The 20560-nt window shown below is 26.5% G+C and overlaps 2 protein-coding genes across 5 annotated transcripts in view; one reads left to right on the top strand and one right to left on the bottom strand.

Annotated features, from left to right (window-relative positions):
• LOC129968698 (uncharacterized) overlaps positions 1-20560 on the bottom strand; it is a 713943-nt gene that overhangs the window by 554311 nt on the left and 139072 nt on the right. The gene's annotated exons all lie outside the window — the stretch shown is intronic.
• Positions 1-20560, top strand: part of LOC129968699 (tetraspanin-18-like) — a 227530-nt gene that overhangs the window by 194782 nt on the left and 12188 nt on the right. Inside the window, exons 3-4 of one of the 3 annotated variants that reach the window (XR_008784441.1) lie at positions 7230-7388; positions 10702-11030. Coding sequence is in view for 2 of the 3 variants with exons in the window: in XM_056082859.1 (XP_055938834.1) it covers positions 7366-7388; positions 17193-17243 (74 nt within the window). In the remaining variant the exon portion in view is untranslated. Of the gene's footprint in view, positions 1-7229; positions 7389-10701; positions 11031-17192; positions 17244-20560 lie in introns of those variants that run through there. The other 2 variants (XM_056082859.1, XM_056082861.1) reach the window with 2 other exon arrangements.

The following is a 20560-nucleotide window of genomic DNA, read 5'->3' as shown; positions in this document are numbered from 1 at the left end:
CGAACTCTATTTATCAGCATATTCTTTCTTCGCTGGAAACAGTTGGCATTCTTATGAAAATTCAACAAATCTCATTTCTCTACATTCTTATTATCCTATATTGTCTCTATGCAAATAACCATTAGTATGAAACAAGTTATTATCTCCTCGTCGTCACCTTAGTTGGCAAGTTTTTCTATGTTATCGCGAACCAGGAATTAACTTTAGAATGTGGAATCGTTTTTACATCTGTCGAGGATGATGTTTCTCCTGAAGAAGAACTGCGTCACCTTCCGTGTTTCGTACTTCATGGTAGTTTCTTAACACAGGCAGACATTCTTCCTACTATCGACTTCAGGATGAATCCAGTAAAACTTGCTGGATTTTTTTTCAGACTCTGGTTGATGGAACACCTTTTATTTCAGCAATCGTTGAAAATGAAGTCAATTTTAGACCTATGAAGAAATGAGTTGGCTTCGACTTGATTGTCCATTCCGCAGTCGTATGCAATTGGGCGGCTATTAAGAGCGGTTTTGATTTCGATTAATACTGTAAATACGCTTTCTTTTTCCAGGAAAGATCTAACAACAGAATTACAAAAATACATTTACCTATCTTTCGTTTATATCATTATATTCTTCTTCCTGTATTACAATGATTTCTAATGTCAGTTTCAATGTATCCGAGCGTTTAGCGGTAAATAAAATTATTTCCATACCATATTTTCATTGAGACAACAGCGTAGCTTCTAATGTCACTATTCAGAGACAGATAGCATTTAATTTTGGATAAATAATGATTTAAGTGTGCAGAAAAGTCTTAGAAATTAACGTAACTATAAATGAAACCGCTCTCAATACATTCATACATTCATTGAATTCATATATGCTTTCGTTATTTTGCACGATAGTGTGAAACGGTGAAATAATGATCTACGGTATTTTATCTGTTTATTGCTAAAAGGAAAGCGTATGTTATGAATATTGAAAGATGCTATCGTCTGAAGTGTTATATAGCTTCATATTGACTAAGAAAAAGATCTATGAGAAATCAAGGGACTTTATATCATACCGTAAATTAATATTTTAATTGGATATGCAGGGTATACATTAAAAGTTCTACTACCCACCCACCCAATTAATTTAAGAATAATGATTATTGCCATTCTCGTTTAACGTACTTTATGTTTAAGATAGTAAAGGGGCCGTGTACTGCATCGTAAGATTGGTTACAGCACCACCTAGCGACAAAAAGAGAATTAGCGTTCTTATCTCAAAATTGTAGATCGTCTTCTATTTAGTACAAAAACTTGAGCGCAATAATGCTAATAAAACATAACAAAACACACATTTGTTTGGTCACGATTTCCAATAATTAGTTATCAGAAGATACTTTTATTTTCATTGTTCGAAATGCTTTACGCCATCGGGTGGACTTTTATTGTTCGAAAGAAAATTTTTTATCCTACTGTTGCGAGTTATTACGTCACAGATTTGTAAAATCGCGATCAAACAAATGCACACACGTTTTGTTCATATCATTATTGATCACAAACTGTCTTATTTACAATTTTGTTGCTTTTTTCTCATACCTCGTATTGTTTTCGAAGTAAAGAGGCTAACTCCATCATTTGCCGCTAGATCGCACTGCAATGAATCTCGATTTACTACACTTAGATGCCAAGCTAGTGACAATAGTTGTCGTCGTTCTCAAGTCAATGTGGTGTAGAAAAACTTATTGGACCCCCTTGTATATTATATGATATAATAGTGGGACGCTTTGTATTTGCTTGATTCCATAAATAAGAGTAAATATGAAACTATACGAACATAATGAATGTAGATATTTATATATGATAAAAAGAGAACTGTCTTTAAGGAGGAGGATGTAATTTAAAAATAACTAGAAAAACAATTTCTAAGATAATATCAATCGTAATTTTTATATATATTTAATGGGTTTCTAATGATTTGCATAACTTACAGCCTTTTTGGTTTTGTGTTTATAAAAAAATTTTATTAGGGTTCAAATCGATTTGAATTTGAAGAAATATATTTGCCGCTGTTGTGAATATTTATGTTATACTTATGTGATAGTTACGGTATAAAATTCTTTCAAATACAATTGCATGGAATAGACACAAAGATAGAATTTCATGGAATAAAGAAAACCATCATTTGAGACATGCTTCTTGGAATGAATCTCAAATGATGTTTATAATATTAATAACAAAGGGCTCGTTATTGTATTACTTCTTAACGAAATCTAATAACAATTATATGCAGAATTTAATCTGAAACGAGAATGTTTATTTATCTTGATATTTTTAATAAAAATCTGCAATATATATTTATAACACTTCCTTTTTTAAAACATAAACAGAAAATATTAAATTTATTTTTTAAAAAAGAATTATACATAAAAAAAATGACTGATTCGAGTAAGAATAATCACAGACAAAAAAATAACCTCACCTCACCTCACCTCACCTATCTTCGCCTCGGTATAAAAAAAAGAAAAATTGAATGTAAAACAAAAACTGACAGCGTCACTAGAAATAATTAATGGAAAGTGTCCAAAAAATTACTAAAACAGGACCAAAAAATGCTTTGTTTTCAAAAAAAAAAAGAATGGTGACAAAAATCAGGAAACTAAGGGTGAAAAGCTTTCAGCCAAACTAAAACAACACTTCGAAATTCAGTTTCAAAAAAAGTGCAGCAAAATGTTTGTATGAAGACAAGGTATGACAGGCCATCGTCTCTCAAAATGCTAGAGTAATACTATAATAAAGAAACAATATTTTATCTGGGATCGGAGACATCGCTATTTGACAGGCGAGGTTTTGGAATTGGATCAGACAAGATATCGTTGTTATTTAAACATATATAAGCATAATTATTTTATGTATTTGTAACTGAAATTTCAAATATTCAAATGTGTCTTTCATCTAAATGCGCATTCCAATTACTGGACGATACAATACCTTTTTGTTATGCATTAAAGTATAATTTACAACAATTTAATGAATTCGATCACCTTTACTGAATTTTAGAAGGAAAAATACAATCCTTTAAAATGAAGCCAAACATTCAGTCACATATATCAAGATATTTGAACATTTTTGTATCATTTTGGAGCATTGTAATCCCAGCGTATATTGGAGCATTGAATCATTGCGTATAAGATCTACAAATTCACTTTTTTATATAGACAAGCAAATTTAAGGAATAAAAATTTAATTTTTCACAACTATATTAAAGATAATTAATTATTAGTTAAACTAATATTCATTTTTGAAGTAATACAAAAGATATTTTGGAAAAGAATGTGTGATTTTTTTTGACAGAGGTCAAATTGTAAGTGTCACTTTAGAGCAGACACATCCAAACTTTCTCAACACTTCTTGTCAAATATGCATCAGGCCAGGGTATAATACAAATTTTTAGCAAAAAAAAAATAAATAAATAAACAGCTAAATATCGACCCATCACGCACCTAATTTATACATATCATACAATTCCCTACTGCAAAGTCAAAAATGCAATCACCTTCTTAATTCACAATCATCTTTTAAAAAACATTAATTAGAGAATCCTAACAGGGACAAATATAAATTTCATCTTTTAAATTCCACAAAAAATTTGAAAATTACTAACAAAAGATTTCGAATAGAATTAATGTTTTTTCGGAAAAAAATACAATTCATTTGGAGTGTGAAAGCGTGGCAGCGTTCCCTGAAATAAAAGGAAAAGCCAAGAAATATAAGCTAAATATTATAAAATTTCTGGGTATTATCATTGTGAAAGAAAAATAAATTATCAAATGTCAATTTAATATACATTATCAGCTTTTATTCATTTTTATGCTGATTTTCAGGCATATATTATTATAAAATAATTTCAAACTATCAATTCATTATCAGAAATGTCTAAATGATCATTTTCATCAAATATAGGATAATTATTTTTAATATCTGAATCTATAATTAGAATATCTAAATAAAAAATTGGAATTTTAATTTTAAATCGTTTACTTATAATACAACACTTTTCTCGATAAATTAATTTGAAACACATAAGGGAATTAAATCATTAAACTCTCTTTCCTCATTTTTTAGTAAATTATGGAAAAATTAATCGTTACTTTAATTACAGTCACAGTTTTTTCATTAGTTAAATAATTTATTAATTGAAAATAAACATTTTTATTAAAAATATATTTAAATAATTTTTCTGTTTTTTGAAAATATAATTGCAATATATCGCTTTGATTTTTCTTATTTAATAATATTTTTCCGAGAAAAATTATTTTCTATTTCATTTTATTGACAAATATTAACTTTCTTTTCAAATCATGCATTCAAATACCATCTATTCTTTCTTCAAAAACGTCGAAATAAAAGTAAATAAAAGGAAAAGAAATATCCTGAGGTATTTATTCAATTAATGTTAATTTTTAAAGTAATGACATTTCCCACTTAAAGTGAAATCCATATAGAGCCCATTACCGTAGAATAAATTAATTTTCTTTAAGAAACGTAATTATGAGTTTTCTATACACAATTAGGAATTCACAGAAACTAATTTATTTCAAGATATCAATACAAATTTTTAATTGGTTAAGAATAAAATAATTTTTGAATTAACTAATTGAGCGATTTGTTCAAATATTGAATTGTCATTTTATACAATCACACGACTTGAATTCTATGGAAAAGAGTATATTTCATTTCTAAAGTTTGGGGATTAAACATGAAAACATAATTTATCATTGATAAATTGTGAAAACAAATTTAATTATGTTCTTTGAAGTTTCAATTATTAGAATAATTTCTAAGAGTCACAGAAAATTAGCAGAAGCGATTTGAAAGGAAGTTTAATCCAATCAAATATCTTTAATTGTCGGGAATTTTTAGTTAAATTAATTGTCAAAGTTCATAGAATGATAATTTGGATTTCAAAATATTCAGGCGATCGATAAAGCAACATCTTGTATATAAAAACTGATAGATTTTAGTATGTCAGACCCCATGCGGGTCATTATTTAGATTTAGATATAATAAATCAAACAAAGAGGTAAGAAAAAAGTTAGTGAATTCATTTACTTCATATGATAATTTCATATCAAGTATTTAATTTTTAAAAGGTTTGAAGTTTCTTCAAAAAACCATCATTGTACGTAACTTCATTGATTTAATTTTTTTAAATTAATAAATTAAAATTAAGAAGTTTTTTTCGTTGATTGGAGCTTATGATTTTTTTTTTCAGAAAACCGTTGAATGCACAGTCTTAAGATGGTTTCACTAATTGATTCGATAGATTTTATAAATAATGATATATATTTATAATCTTCACAATATGGAAAGGCATAAGATAAAAACATGTATTCTTTTATATGCATTATAAGGATATATATGCTTTTATAATGTAACATTATATAGGTTACTTTGTGAAAACATACTGTAACATTGAAAAAATAATTTTTTAATTACTTTTTCTTAAAACGAAATAAAATTCTTAAAATATATGTTATTATACAGAATAAAATCCAATCACCAATCTTACTGTATATTATATAATTTTAAAGTGAAAAAAATGTTTTTCCTAAAAAGAAATTCCATATAACAAAAATTATAAATATTAAGAAACAAAATTTTAAAAACGGTTTAACTTATTTGCATTTATTATAAGAATAACAAATTAAGAACCATTAAGAAAGAAAATCAAATAAAATATTCAAAATAAAGAATCCGACTAATCCAAAACGCATAAGCGGATAGTTTACTAACAAGCGGGGAGAAACCGCAAAACAATTCAAACAAATACGGCAAAAGCTTTCAAACACGCCGCATCTTTCTGATGCCAACTGTTTCAATGAAATATAAAATATAATATACATGGAATGATTGAGAATTTAGAATGTGCGATATCTGCAATCAGAACAAAATTCAGAATATATATATAAAGTGCTTAAAATATAGGTAATAATAAAATTTAGAGAGTAAAAATTCGAAATAATGAGGTAAAATAGCAAATATAATATAATATTTTATAAGCATTCCTTTTTCGGAGAAAATATTTAGAAACGAATCACTAGCAATCATATAATGAATATTTTTCAATCTTATCTACATATGAACTGGTCATTTAAATAAAAAAAAATCATGCATGCTCTTAGTTTAACATGTTATTCGAAACAATTTGCTATATTACAGTTTATCTATCATTATTTTCTTGAACTTACCCTCATTTTTACCCTGGTGAAATCGGGGCCGAGATGGCGCTATATGACATCGTCAGCATGAGAGGTTACAAATAAATGGTGTGTGTGCGTGTTGGTGAGTCAAATCGTAGTTTTTCAGTTTCTATATCGATAAACTTAAAAAACAAAAATATTAAGTATAAATACATAAGTAAAAAAATAAAGCAAAAAGCGCGACTCGAACCCAGGACCGCAACAACACGCGTCCTTCATGTTGTTCTACATTGCACTGCCCACACTTCGAAGCGGAAGTTGAATATGCTTATTTTAATAATTAGTTATAAAAAAAAAGGTTAAAAAAATTTTTTTTTGAGTAAAATCGCATTTTTTTTCAGGAAAGACACCTATATAAATAAACTTAAAAAGCAAAACCTTATATAAATATAAAATTTGATCCAAATCGTTTGAGCCGTTTTAGAAATACATTATATTATATATATATATATATATATATATATATATATATACAAGAATTGCTCGTTTAAAGTTACAAGATATTAGAATATATAAAATTTTATAAGGCATAAAATATTATAGAAGTATTAGATAAATAATAAAAATATAATTAAATATAAAATGCATCGTACAATAAAAGAAAATAGTAAGTAGTATCAAGGTATAACTAAGATTTTTTTGTCAGTGAATCAAAACGAAATTTTAATCCAAAAAATAAAAATAATAAAGAATTAAAAGGACTATTAAAATTAAATTACTCCCCTCAAGAAATCTTAAAACCATCTTCAATGTATTCAATATATTATTAATGGGAATTTCCAAACCTATACATGCTATCTCCCATAATAACAACAACAACCTGACCACAATAACAACAACAATAAACTGTCGCTCGCCTCTCAATATTCATACTGAAAAATCAAGAAACAACAAACCGCGAAGCTCTGATCAAACGATGTGCATCTTTCTATTTTGGTCGGATGGCTGAAGCAACAATGCAGAAGCTGAAATTTAGGATCTTGTTTTCATTACAGGTTAAAAGAAGAAGACGAGATGTCCCTCTTGTCTTCGAGAATCGTGGTGGATAACTAAACTGCAAGTATTTTTGTCTCGAAGAGACTCGGGAAAAAAAGCCTGCATTCCCTCAGAGGAGTCTCCCAAACGGCCTCCATGTTCCTCCACAGAGCTATGAGGTAAGGCATCCAAAAAGAAGTCACTCATTTTATGCATTTGTGAAATCCGTTTGATGAATCAGAAGTTGACGTTTAATAGCATGATAGTGCTTATAAACTGGTTATTATTCGTAAACTGTGACAGAATATTATAATGATTTTTTAAATCTCGATTGAAAAGCAATGGCAAGTTCTTTTTTTTTTTTTTTTTTTTTTTAATGAAGCGAACAACTTTCATATGCAGTCCGTTAATAGCATAATATAATTAAAATATGTAAATGTAAAACATGATATATTAATTAGACGGCGAAAATCACGAGATGCAGCAGAAAAATAGACTGATTTTGAAGCCATAAAAATCGTGGGATAAATAATGAGTTAAAATCTTAATCGAAGAAAAGGTTTTACAGCTCAGAAAGTTAGACTTCAAGCTACAAAATTTGACAGGTAGTTATTTTTCCGGCAGCAAATGATCAAAGAAAAGATTTTTCAAAATTTCAAAGACATTTTTTTTAACTAGGAAATATTTGGAATTTAAATTTTTTTCTATTAAAATTCAATCGATGTCTTTTTTCTCAATAACTTTGAAGTATATTATGACATGAAAAAATATTTTATACTAATTTAAAACTTAAAAACGCAAGCTTTTCAATTATATTTTTATTTTCGAATTTCCTTTTCGTTATTCTAATAAGGTATTTTTTTAAATTTTCAATTTATTTTATGCGTTATTTTTCATTATTTGAGTGACTGGATTTATATTCATATACATTATAACGATATTAAATACCTATTTGTGTACATGTTATCGCAGGTACGCACAAAATGTGTATCATAAAATGTGTTTTTTGAATAACTGTATATAATTTAAGAATTTTTTTTAATTAAAATTATTACTTTTTGGGGAAATTTTTTTTTCAATTAAAATTTGCTAAATGGATGCATTATGAATTTCATTATTATTCCAGAAACACAAAACATATAATAACATTTTTGTCATAAAAATAAAAGTTCCTTTTTACCAATATATATTTTGAGCAATATATATTTTAAAAATATTTTGAGTGCATTTTTAATGGTAGAATTATTCTTACAACAGTTAGCTTGATATTTTTCTAAGTCCCAGTTTAAATCTAATTCTAGTACCGCTGCATATTGGTTTTTTCTACAAATTTTTATCAAAAAGCATTTAAAAAAGGATTTCCAAACACTCATAGTTGCCCTTTAGAAAAGTCATGTGAAGCTTACAAATGGAAATAAAAAATTTTAGTTAAAGTCTACACGATACACTATGCGGTTAATAGTAATTTAAAAAATAAAGATAGATGAATCAAGTCTAAAATATTATCATACTTTATCATATCTTTACATACTTTATCAAATACTTATCATATCATACTTTATCATATTAAAGTATTATCATACTTTTCTAATTAGAGGTTCGGATCTCCTTTGTTTATTCCTTTATTTTTAATATAAAAATGTTTTTTCTTTATTTATTAACTTATCCACAAATGCATTCCTTTTCCATTAAATGTCATGTGCTGACAGTTAAATTGAGGAAGGCTTAGGTGTGTGCACGCTGTTTAAAATTAAGAATAAATTTCAAAAAATAAAGACATCGAATCAAATATAACATTACCCTGATACAAAGTATTTGATTAGAAGTTCCGATTTCTTTTAAGCTTTTATATTTAATACGCTACAATGTTTTAGATTATAGGCAAATTTTTCATTAAAAAAATTATTTATTTATTATTATGGAACATTTAGGTTTAAAAATCTATTCCATTAATATCCAAAGAATACTTTTTCAAACCATAAGATATGCTATTAAAATAATCCCATTAAATATGTGGTATTCAAAAATATCTGGCATACTTCCAGAAGATGTATTTTAATAACCTGTGGTCAAAGGTAGTTTCTCCAAGATGTTTTGCAAATACCAAATAGATAACAATAAGAATCCTCAAATTATATCCAAAAAATAATAATTTTCCATTTAATTGTAAAGCTATTAAATTTTTAAAAAATTATATATTTATAGTTGCTAACCTGATTGCGATGCTTAATTTTCTCTTATTTTAGTAATTCGTAAAGAATTTATTTTAAGGTCCAGTCATCATAATCTTCACACAAATGAATATAATAAATCTATGCAAAGAAAGAAATGGCGATGTTCGCCTTAAAAATATCTTTGCAAATACGGTCATTTCTCATGAGCACAGTTTTATATATTAGAGAAAAAAATTGGGTATTATATTGGAAGAGTGCCATTTCTTGTAGACGGATTTGATCCGAAATGTAATAAGATTTACCATTTTGGTATGCGGACTTTACTAATATTTTTTTTCTTTCTTATTTACCTATACGCACAAAAAAACATAATTATTTATGTTTTTAAAAGAAATCATGCAACCTAAAAATTCACTAAAATATATGGTTCTGTAGACAGTTAAAAGATATTAGGATTTTTTTTATAGATATTGATGTTGAGGAAAATGTTTTATATTTGATACATTATACAGATATGGCTAATAGGATAAATTATGAGGTAAAACACCATGCTTGGATAAAAGAGAAAACTGTATTTTATAGAGCTTCTTAATGAAAAAAAATATATCGATTTTGTGCGTCTTAGAAAAACGAATAAGAAAGTGAGATTTTTGTAACGAAATTTAATTTTTAATAAGGAATGCCGCGCCACCTAATAGTCAGCGACTCCGAAGACTTGTGAGATATAAAGTCTATCAGGTTTTAGAGAACAAGCGTTTTGATCCAGCCTTCCAGAAGAACTCCTTCCATCTTTGAAATTGTTTGCAAAAGGGATTGTAAACACGATTTTGTCTACTTGTGAAGATATAAATGCTTTCGATTGGATTTCTATACAGAAAATAAACTAATAAATAATCCAAATGATTCCTTCGTCATTTAGAAAATCATTTAATAAGCAAGCTCGATACAGTTTGTAATTATCTCTCAAAAAAAGGAATTCACCTCAAATTGATGAAGTGTATGAGATTGCAAAAGATAGGTCGAATCTCATTCTATATCTCCGAATTTTCAGATTCATTTCTAATTATATGGATGTCTGTGCTTCTAATAAAAGAGATACCAGTCCAGAAAGTCATTTTATTTATTCAACCTGACGTTCGTGAAGTTCTAGTACTCTTATGCAGAATTATCTTAGATCAGAAAATTCCCTTCAAATAATAATATGACTATGTTTAAAAAGAACTACAAAGATACTGAAATAAAAAAAATAAAAAAATTTCTTCTCCGAAACAATTAGTATTATCTTTTCTTACAGATGAATTAAATATTTCTCTTTCAGATTATATTCCTTTCGCTCCATTCTCTGCAGGTAATATGACAACGTTGTTAGTGAAACATATCTGGATATGCAAGCTTGCAGACATATAGTATTTTGATTTCAGGCAGTTTTAGCTACTCTAGTGTAGGTAGCATATTACAGTGTTTAGCATTGCTTTTTCCTAGATATCGGCAACCACGTCCATTCTCCAAAGAAGAAAAAAATATCTAGAGCCTGGGAATATTGTATTTGGCCCTCTTCTAAGAAGTCAATACTCCTCAAGCTATCAAAGAAGGCAATATATCTCGAATAATTTCTTCTCGCGCATTTTATTGAACAAACTAATTTCCTTGATATTAATAACCCATGATTCTAATTCTAACATTTAAAAATTTTTCAATTTGGAATTTTTTTTCCGTCTTTAATTTCCTCAAAAGAGAACTTTAATTAGATCGTTATTTTCATGCAAGACAAAAAAAATCTCTACATCTATTTTTTTTCTTCCAAATGTATTCTTGCATATGTTGGATGAACATTAAGTAAAATATAACAAAAAAAAGGAAGGAAGATTTGATTTTAAGAATTAAAGATATGAATTCTTCATTGCCAGTATCCATGCCTCCCAATTATATAGAGAACATTTTTTTTTACGCTTGCTTTTTTTTGCATCTGTGCGCTTACATTGATGCTAATATTCCCTTGTAATCCTTAATAGCGTCTAATTAGAGCAAAAAACGTTTAATTGTGAAAAGATGTCATAAAAATGAAGGATCATTCTCTAAACATATGCTAACCTTCCAACAACGTACTTGCTTTCAGGCATATATTTTCTAAAATATTATTAATATTATTATATGTGCACAGTTTTACATATTATGTTATAAATGTTACGGTTAATACAATCACTCTGTTATTATTAATAATAACCAGCAAAAGTTATTGATATCATTATCTATTATTACTGATATTAATATTATAATCGATAGTGTTATTTTAATCGATTCATGACATTAATCAGTTAACATTAATCTTCATTATTAATAATAACCAATTAATCATACTGGCTGTATCATATATGAGGTTATCAATAATAAAGTGTGTCATTATTAATTATTGTTGTAGTATTACTTCGATTAAAGGATATCAGGATCTAAAAATTAAAGAATAAAAAATTATTTATGATTTAGCATTTCCAAATTCTCCACATTTTTATCTTCTAAAAACTCATTATTTTAATCTCTATGATAATTAGAAGTACCAAAAATCTGAATTTAATTAACTGAACCGTAGCAAAAAATGCCATTAGTTGCAGGTACACAGTGTGAGTTTTTAAAAGGGCGAAATGGCTTGAGCAAAACTCACATTTACAAAAATAGTTTGCCTGCTGCTGTTGGGAAATAAATTTTACTTTAGAATTACTGAACTTCCACTTCATTCATTCTAGAATTACTAAAGAAATTTCAGCATAAAAATATCTAAAATTAATATTGAGAATGCAAATAATATGAAATATCATGTTACAAAGAACATATTGGTTTAAAAACTTCTTTCTTTAGGTATGATGCCACATCATTATTTAACGATTGCAGAGTTAAAAAAATATAAATTTTAAGAAAACTTAAGGCAATAAAAAATGCAATTAAACGTTTCTATAATGGAAATAAAATTAATAATTATTCTGATTCCCAGTATTAAAATTCATAATTATTCTAACTAACAAGTTTAAAATTATAATTATTCTGATTAAAAATAAAAAAAGTTAAGGGGGGAAAAAGACACTTAAGAATTGAAAATGATGATAGTGGAAAAAATCGTTTAAATTATAAGTCATAATACTCCAATGAATAAATGATTTTCCATTACTATGCTCTTTTCACCAAATGTAATTTTTTCATTCCTAATGTACCTTTCCTCGGAAAATTTCTGCTCATATATACTTAATTTTTCGTAACATATTCATGAAGTCTTCTAATGTATAATGAAACGAATCTTTTCCAAAAAACTAAATATTATGTTTTTTTAGAAATTTTGTGTGGAAAAAAAATGGAAATTCACTACGACTCATACAACACTTTACAAAAGAAACTAATAGATTCAAAAGTTATGAAAAGTTCGTTCCGTAATAATGAGAAAGATATAGTTTCATAAAAGATTTCTACAGCCTACCTATAACAAATTTTGAAAAAAATTACATCGCAAATGATCAATTTAATATTGTCAGCATAGGAGGTTCCGACATTCCTTAATAATATATTATTATCAATGTCGCAATGATTCACATATTAATAGTATGTTATTACCATTGTTATTAGGATTCGCATACCAGCGATGGCAATTTATTTATTTACTACCCACGCTGATCTATTCATCCACAAGGTAAAGAGCATATAGTAATGACAATTGCGATTGAAGAGAAAGATCATACATACTTCATGCCAAGTATGAGATGTCATTAGAAGAGCTCATTGCTGGTTCAACGAACGAATTTAATTTAGATTAGAAATAGATCAAAGAGAAAAATCTCTATTTTATGGAATTTTTTTGTAAAAAAAGTCATAGCATTACTTATAACTATAATCTAACTAATATAAAAAGTGTTATTATTTTTTATCCCTAAAAATAAATCAGTTAAAAAATTTTAAAATAACTATATGTTTTCTTTCTTTTTTTAATTATTCTAGGAAATATCAAAATTACTTTTCTTTCGTAATTTATTCAAAAAACGCAATTTTGATCTGAAATCTTTTATTTTTACTCCATTTTGCGAACAATACATTGAAATATTAAAAAGAAATTTAAAATGTCGTAATTGCTTATGATTTATCATTTTTTTGTGTGTGTGTTTGAATCTTTTTAGAACAAGATAAAAATTTTAAACAAATAAATATTTGGCCATATTACTTGAAATTTCAAAATTTTCATTCAATTAGGCGCTTTATTTTATACTTTAAATTTTCAGCATGAAATTAAAGTAAATTTTAATTTATGTACTTAACAGCTATGTAACAGCTTAATGTCCCATTGGTTCGACAGTGTCTTAAATATTTGAATTACTTATCAGAAAAATCACAAGAAAAATTCCTTAAAAAAATTATTTAAAAAAAGTGTTACCAAATATTTTAGACATATTCTATATAGTAAGCTAATAAATTTATTATAAAAACTCACTTTAGTTAGAATTAATAGAATAGTAAGAATTAAATATTTATCACAAAATTACATAAAATTGGGGGAGAATTGATAGCCCCTTTTTTATTTTTAAAATGGTTGTTTTTCAGTTTCTGTAGCATTTTAAATCCGTAGTTCTAAAAAGAATTATAAAATTTAAAACCATCCTAATTTATTTAACTACATTAAGATTTTACTTCATTTTAAATTTACAGCCAATTTAACACACATAATTACAACTACGCCTAAGTATAATATATTGAAAATAAAAACTGCTTTAAAATATTTTGGCAAAGTTTCAGGCTGCTGTTTTAATTACCGGTACAAATGAAATGTTTCCTTTCTATTTATCATGTCAGAATCCCAGTTGGGCAATTGGAGAAACCGTTAGGAAGAATTCTGTAATAACTCTCCTAAAAAATCGTATTTCTCATATTTTTAAATTTTAAAAGAGACTTGGCATCATAATAACTCTATATATTTTTCTTTCACTGTGACAACGCTTGCGCACTGCCCTCATCAAGATGAAAGCAAAGTAAAATATTATAAAAGCAAATGGCTCTAAAGTTGGCCATTCTCCAAAGAAACACAATAATAAACATTACAGAAACTAAGAAGACATGTTTATCTTTTTAGAAGATGAGCTATTTTATGTATATTTTCGTATAAAATTTGAATACGAGACATAAAATATAAATTGGCTACAGAAAAGGGAAAACTTTTTTGAAATTACGATAAAAAAAATCTCTTCTATTATACCAAAGTGCCTAATAAATTTAATAACATTTTATTTGTATTTTTTTAGTGACACTCGAACTTTTAATAAATTTATGCGTCAACTATTTCAGTGATTTTTACAAACATTTTACAATTTTTCATGCTTGATAAACAAGTTAGAAAATTATATATGAGTCTGTTATGTGTTCTGAATGGAATCAAACAGAAAAATGTATTTAAAACGCAAAAGGAAAAAACATAACGGAAAGACAGACTAACTTGAAGATAATAGGAGAAAAGAAATAGAAGTTTAATTAACACACAAAATATACAAAAACAAAAAATCATATTCTAAGTAGAAAGAAAATTTAGTTCATATGACTTTTTGAAGTATTGTGACCAAGATCACTTAGTTCACTTCATTGTGGTGAGTTTTTATGTTCATACGATCAAGAACAGTTTTAACCTAATCTATATCATCTTCCGACAAGAATACATATTTCCTATATCTATGTTTTTAATGGTGAAACCATTAATGAGTATAGATTTTCAAGCCACGAACTAATAAAAAAATTTTCAAACATAATCATATTATCACATTATCATATAAATTGCCAAGCTCTATTGCTATTACGAGGTCTTTTAACCATAGCCGTATTTGCATTGAATGCACATGCATAATGAGTTTAAAAATGTGAATCAGATGGCATCTCTAGTCATAAAATGGAAACTACCAATAAAATATCACATCCCCGTTTGAAATATCCAACTCTATGGCTTCATTAACACATGTTATCAATTAAAATGCCAAACATTTTATAATAATATGGTAATGTTTATAAGATAGTATCTAACTAAATATTGTGAAGTTTGATAAGTAGTAACTTCTTGGATAAATAGTTACTTGTTGTATAAGTAGTACTTTGATAAGTAAGTGCTCACTAACAAAAGAGTGTTCAATGCTTTTATTAGAATTTAAAAAATTTATCAAAAGTAAAAAGTTTGGACATTATCATTCTACGATGTTTCGAACTAAATTTTCGGATCTCTTTTATATTTTCTAAGCAAACTAAATATCGTATGACTAATCTGGGGGATTCTACATAAATATTCAGATAAAACAGTACTACAGTCTAATATAAACAAATCAACAATAACATTGTTCAACTATATATGAAATGGTTAACAATGCAATTAGTGCTCTTTTTCAAATGGAACATAGCTAATATAAATTTATAACTAATATAATGCATTATTAGGCTAACTGATATCCATTTAGCTTAAATCATATATTTTTTTCTTTTTTAAAAAGTTCTTATAGCCAGTTTACTCACTGATCACTATATATGAATACATTAACCCTTTAAAGGACCATTTTTTTCTAGTCATATAATGTTAAAATATTTTAGGCTTGAAATTAGAATAAGAAAAGGGATTCATTTAGCTTATTAGATAAATTTAATTTGATTCATTAATTAATTTGGTTCATTAATAATTAAGTAACAAATCAAGACACATCATTTTGTCTGAGATAAAGAACTAAAGCATCTAAGCTTCTGACTTACTAAAATAATTTGTCAGAACTTATGCCAACCTACATAATTTCATACAAAGATTGATAAATTTGGTGGGAAGCATACTTCCCACGGCCCTAGAAAGGGTTAATAGAGAAATGTTAAATAAATAAAAATACATTTTCTTTTCAGTTCTTTTTCGACCATTAAATATATTTAAATAAAAAAGAAAATGAAGGAAATTTGTTAAGAATATTTTAATTACACTATTTTTATCTTTAGACTAAATAATATAATGCATACTGAAGGCCAGTTGAAATTCATTTAGCTTAAATCCTACTTTTTTTATTCTTTAAAAAAATTCTTATGTCCAGTTTACTTACTAATAATTATATACGAATGCAAAAATAGAGGAATGTAATTTAAATACTTAAAAATACATTTTCAGTCGGGTTCTTTTTTCGGCCATAAAATACATTTAAATAAAAAAAAATGAAGGACATATGTTAACTACAGTTTAAATTCTTTTTATTTTTAGTTCTGTAAAGTATCCCCTGTTTGCATAATCTATTTAAAATACGTTGTTCTTTAAAATCGCTACAATGTCGTCATCTAGACTACAATTCTTTTTTTCTTTACCCTTATATCTGTTTTACCATTATCGGCGACTCTCGCAATATCTATCAAATATTGTTTGCCCATTTCGTTCGCTATCTTAAAAAAAATGGCTCTTGTTTCATTTGACAATAACTTACCAAAGTCACGAAATCCAATACGAGCTTCCATGCTATAAATAGAATAGGCAGACTGATAATGAACTGATATACTCCCATAAAATGCGCTGGCACTCTGGAAAAGGTCAGCAATTCTGAAACAGAGCTTTCGAAACGGAATTTCATGAAAATATTAAATTAGAATATGTTTTATAGATGAATCAAATGATTAATTCTCATTCGATTAGAATAGCGTCGCTTTTAAATTAGAAGAATAACACTTTTGAAGAGCCGAAAACCAAACAGAGGGATTAAAAGTACATATTGAGTTTTCCATGAAAAGCTACTGACAAAGTTAGTGATAAAGTTAATGTTTTGAAATGTTATTTTTACATTTCAGTTCGTGCACAAGGAGAACGTCTGCTAATCCTGCCACGTCGATTCTCTCTCAGTCAGTGACATTTTTATTTTATCTTTAGTGAGTTTCTAATTTCTGTATAAACACCAAGTTGAAAACGATCGGAATGAAAGATAAATATTTCTGAACAGAATTTTTAACAGTATTAATAGGTGACTAAATATATATATAACTATTATATGTTTAGGAAATAAATAATAACCTATTTAGATGATAGCTTATTTGAAATCGTACACATACGTACATTTTTGTAGCATTTATTCGATTTCAAAGCTATGCCACTAGAATCAAATATATCGGAAATTATAAACTTAAATTAAGAAATTATTTCTGTTTTTATTTTTTTTAATAATTTATTAATTGATGTTCACGTTTCCCATTCATAAATGGCAGCAGAATATATTTTACTTCGTTTTAACTCTTTTAGCTCCGTCATTCATTCGATCAAATTGATTTATTAATGTGACTTTGAATTTTGCTCTCAAATTTAATCATGTGACTTTGAATTTTGCTCCCAAATGGATTTATTAATACGACTTTGAATTGAGATGATTAAATAAGCATTAATGTTAATTATAGGAACGTTGAAAATGACACTGAAGTCGTAGTTTCTTTTTTTTTTTTTTTCGCATTGCATGAGTTTTATAGTTTAGATTGTCTGAAAGAGAGGCGGAGCCAATTAGATTTCCTTTATTCTTTAATATTTTCAATCAAAAAGACTATAATGAACAGTATAAACAATCACATAACGATGCAATAATTCTTCGCATAAAACTTTTTAATTTTTCGCCTTTATAAAAAAAATTAAGAAAAAGAATCATTAGAATTATAGAAAATACAGCTAAAAATAGGTTAACAACAAACACAAATACTTGTGAAATCCAGAAATAATTTTATTTATTCTGTATTAAAAATTAATTATACCTTCTGTATTAAAACTATTTTCAATATATTTAATAACATTCTTTATGATACGTTTCTTTATTATAGCAAATAAATTAAGCAGAAATTGAAATAAAACACCGGAGATTTGATATTAACATTCTCAAACTAAATAAAAAGATACTCTTTTAACTATACTTTTATCCAGATTTTACGACATCTCGTAAAGCAAAAATAATTTTGAATGAGTATATGATTTCTAATAATGCACAAATGATTTTATTCCCATTTTCCTATGATAAGAAACATAATGGATTTCAAATAAAAACAACCCTTATGATTTGCAGCTCATGACCAGTTTTTCTATTATTATAAGCATATATCATTGAAAATTTTCGATAGAGTGATAGAATCATTGACTTTCGTACATTTCCACAATACATCGCATTCTGAATTTGCTTAAGTATTGTAGTAAAGATAATCTAGAATTCATTTTGTATACCTTTGCCATATCAGATTGCATTCAAAATTTGATATAGTTCTATAGTACTTGTGACAAGGACATATTGCAGTTATCTAGTTGCTGCATCTTTAAGTCATCACAAACATATGATGAAATATATCGGCAGAGAGTCATCTATTTAATGGATTTTGTCTAAAATAGAATACAGATTTGCATTTCTGGTGATAAAATTTGTTATTAAATTTCAAAATCAGCTCGTTTTACTTTTAATTACCATATTACAGAAAAAAGGCATAATTAAAAAAAATTGAACAAGATAATCTTTATAGTCAGGTATCCAATTTGTAAACTATATTATAAGACATGCATGATACAATGCATATTACGAAAAAAAATTTTAAAATTTTCAATACAGCAGACAAATAGTTCTAGAGCTAACAAATTTAGCATGAGATTACCTCTTGCATAGTTTAAGACAACTAATAAAGAGTTCTTCAAAAATTTAATTAAAAACAAAATTTTGCTACAAGAATACTACTGAAAAAGCATTCACAAGTGCATTTGTTTCACATTAAAAATACAAAAATAAGTTCTTTCAATGTACTAATTTTATTTCCGCACTATCTGTTCTTTTTCCCTAATTTCAATAAATTTTTCAGAATATTTTAAGTATATATAACGGCAATGCTTTTAAATGTTTAATTAATGAATTTATACTCATTTTTTGATGTATAATGTAATGTAACACTTATTCTGAAAAGAAATATCTTAATCTGAAAAGAAATATCTTAAAACTGATAACAACTTTAAAAGGTTCGAATACCTCTGGATATTAAAGTTCATAAAAATGAAGTCAAATTGAATTAAAACTTATCAGGTTTTTTTCTCATTTCCTTATCACTTTCAATTCCTTAACAAGATATTTCTATGAAAAAGATATCTTACCTTTTCTAAATTTTCTCCCAAAACTTCCATTAATTGAATTTTGCAAAATTAATTAAAGTGCAGTAACAAATTCTAAATTCTTTTAAATTGTGTTTAGCTCTTAAATATTTTCCAAAATAGATTTTTAGATCTTATTTTTCGAAAGAATTTTATCAAGTTTCAAAGAAAATTAATTTTCAATTATGCGATATCGTATATTCCCGCAGACGAAATAGAAAAGAAAATACAGAATTCTCCAAAACATAACCAGACGATAGTTGAAGAGCCGCCAGCTGCCTGGATAAAATAAAAAATAAAAACTAATTTTAAAATCTCCGTCGTCATTTAATTAATTTCTGTTTGTTTTTTAAAAGAATAGAGGACAATAGAAATATATTATAAGATTTTTTTCATTTAATTTTTAAATCAATTATTCTTCTAAATAAGAAAATAACTTAATTATTTGAAATAATTCGTTCTATACTTTCAGTGAATGGCAACAAGGAGAGAAAAAAATCACCCAATTCCTAAGTTTACGAAAATTATAATAATCAATATTATAGAATAGCATAAATTTACATTTGTTGTACCCAAATGCTAACATTAACTGTAACTTCTGTCGAATAGTAAACTGTACGCTGTATCATGATTTTTCGAATTTGCCATGAAGATGCGAACGGGAAAAAAACTTTTATTATTAATATTATTAACTAAAAATGTGTATATTTCTTGTAATTTTGATATTTTTACTTTTGCATCTTTGGTATTTACAAAACGTAAAACTTTAAATATACTTTTGTAAAAAGGATACCGTAATTATGAATACATTTTTCTTGGTAATGTAGGAGCATCAATTTAAAAATTGATGATAAATGGCAAAATTGAATACATATAAAATTCAATGACAAATAATTTAGAAAATAAATGATAAAAAAAATTAATTTAAAATGACAATGCCACTACTTCTTTATTTTAATTGTCAATTTTTAAAAAAATCAAAGAAAGAAAATAACAGATTATTTTAATAACAAAGAAAAGTTGACGTTTCTATTTAACTGAGAGTAAAATTAAATTTAAGTCG

The sequence above is a fragment of the Argiope bruennichi genome, chromosome 5 (genome assembly GCF_947563725.1).
Source record: "Argiope bruennichi chromosome 5, qqArgBrue1.1, whole genome shotgun sequence".
Taxonomy (NCBI): Eukaryota; Metazoa; Arthropoda; class Arachnida; order Araneae; family Araneidae; genus Argiope; species Argiope bruennichi.
This window is presented reverse-complemented; position numbering and strand designations above follow the sequence as displayed.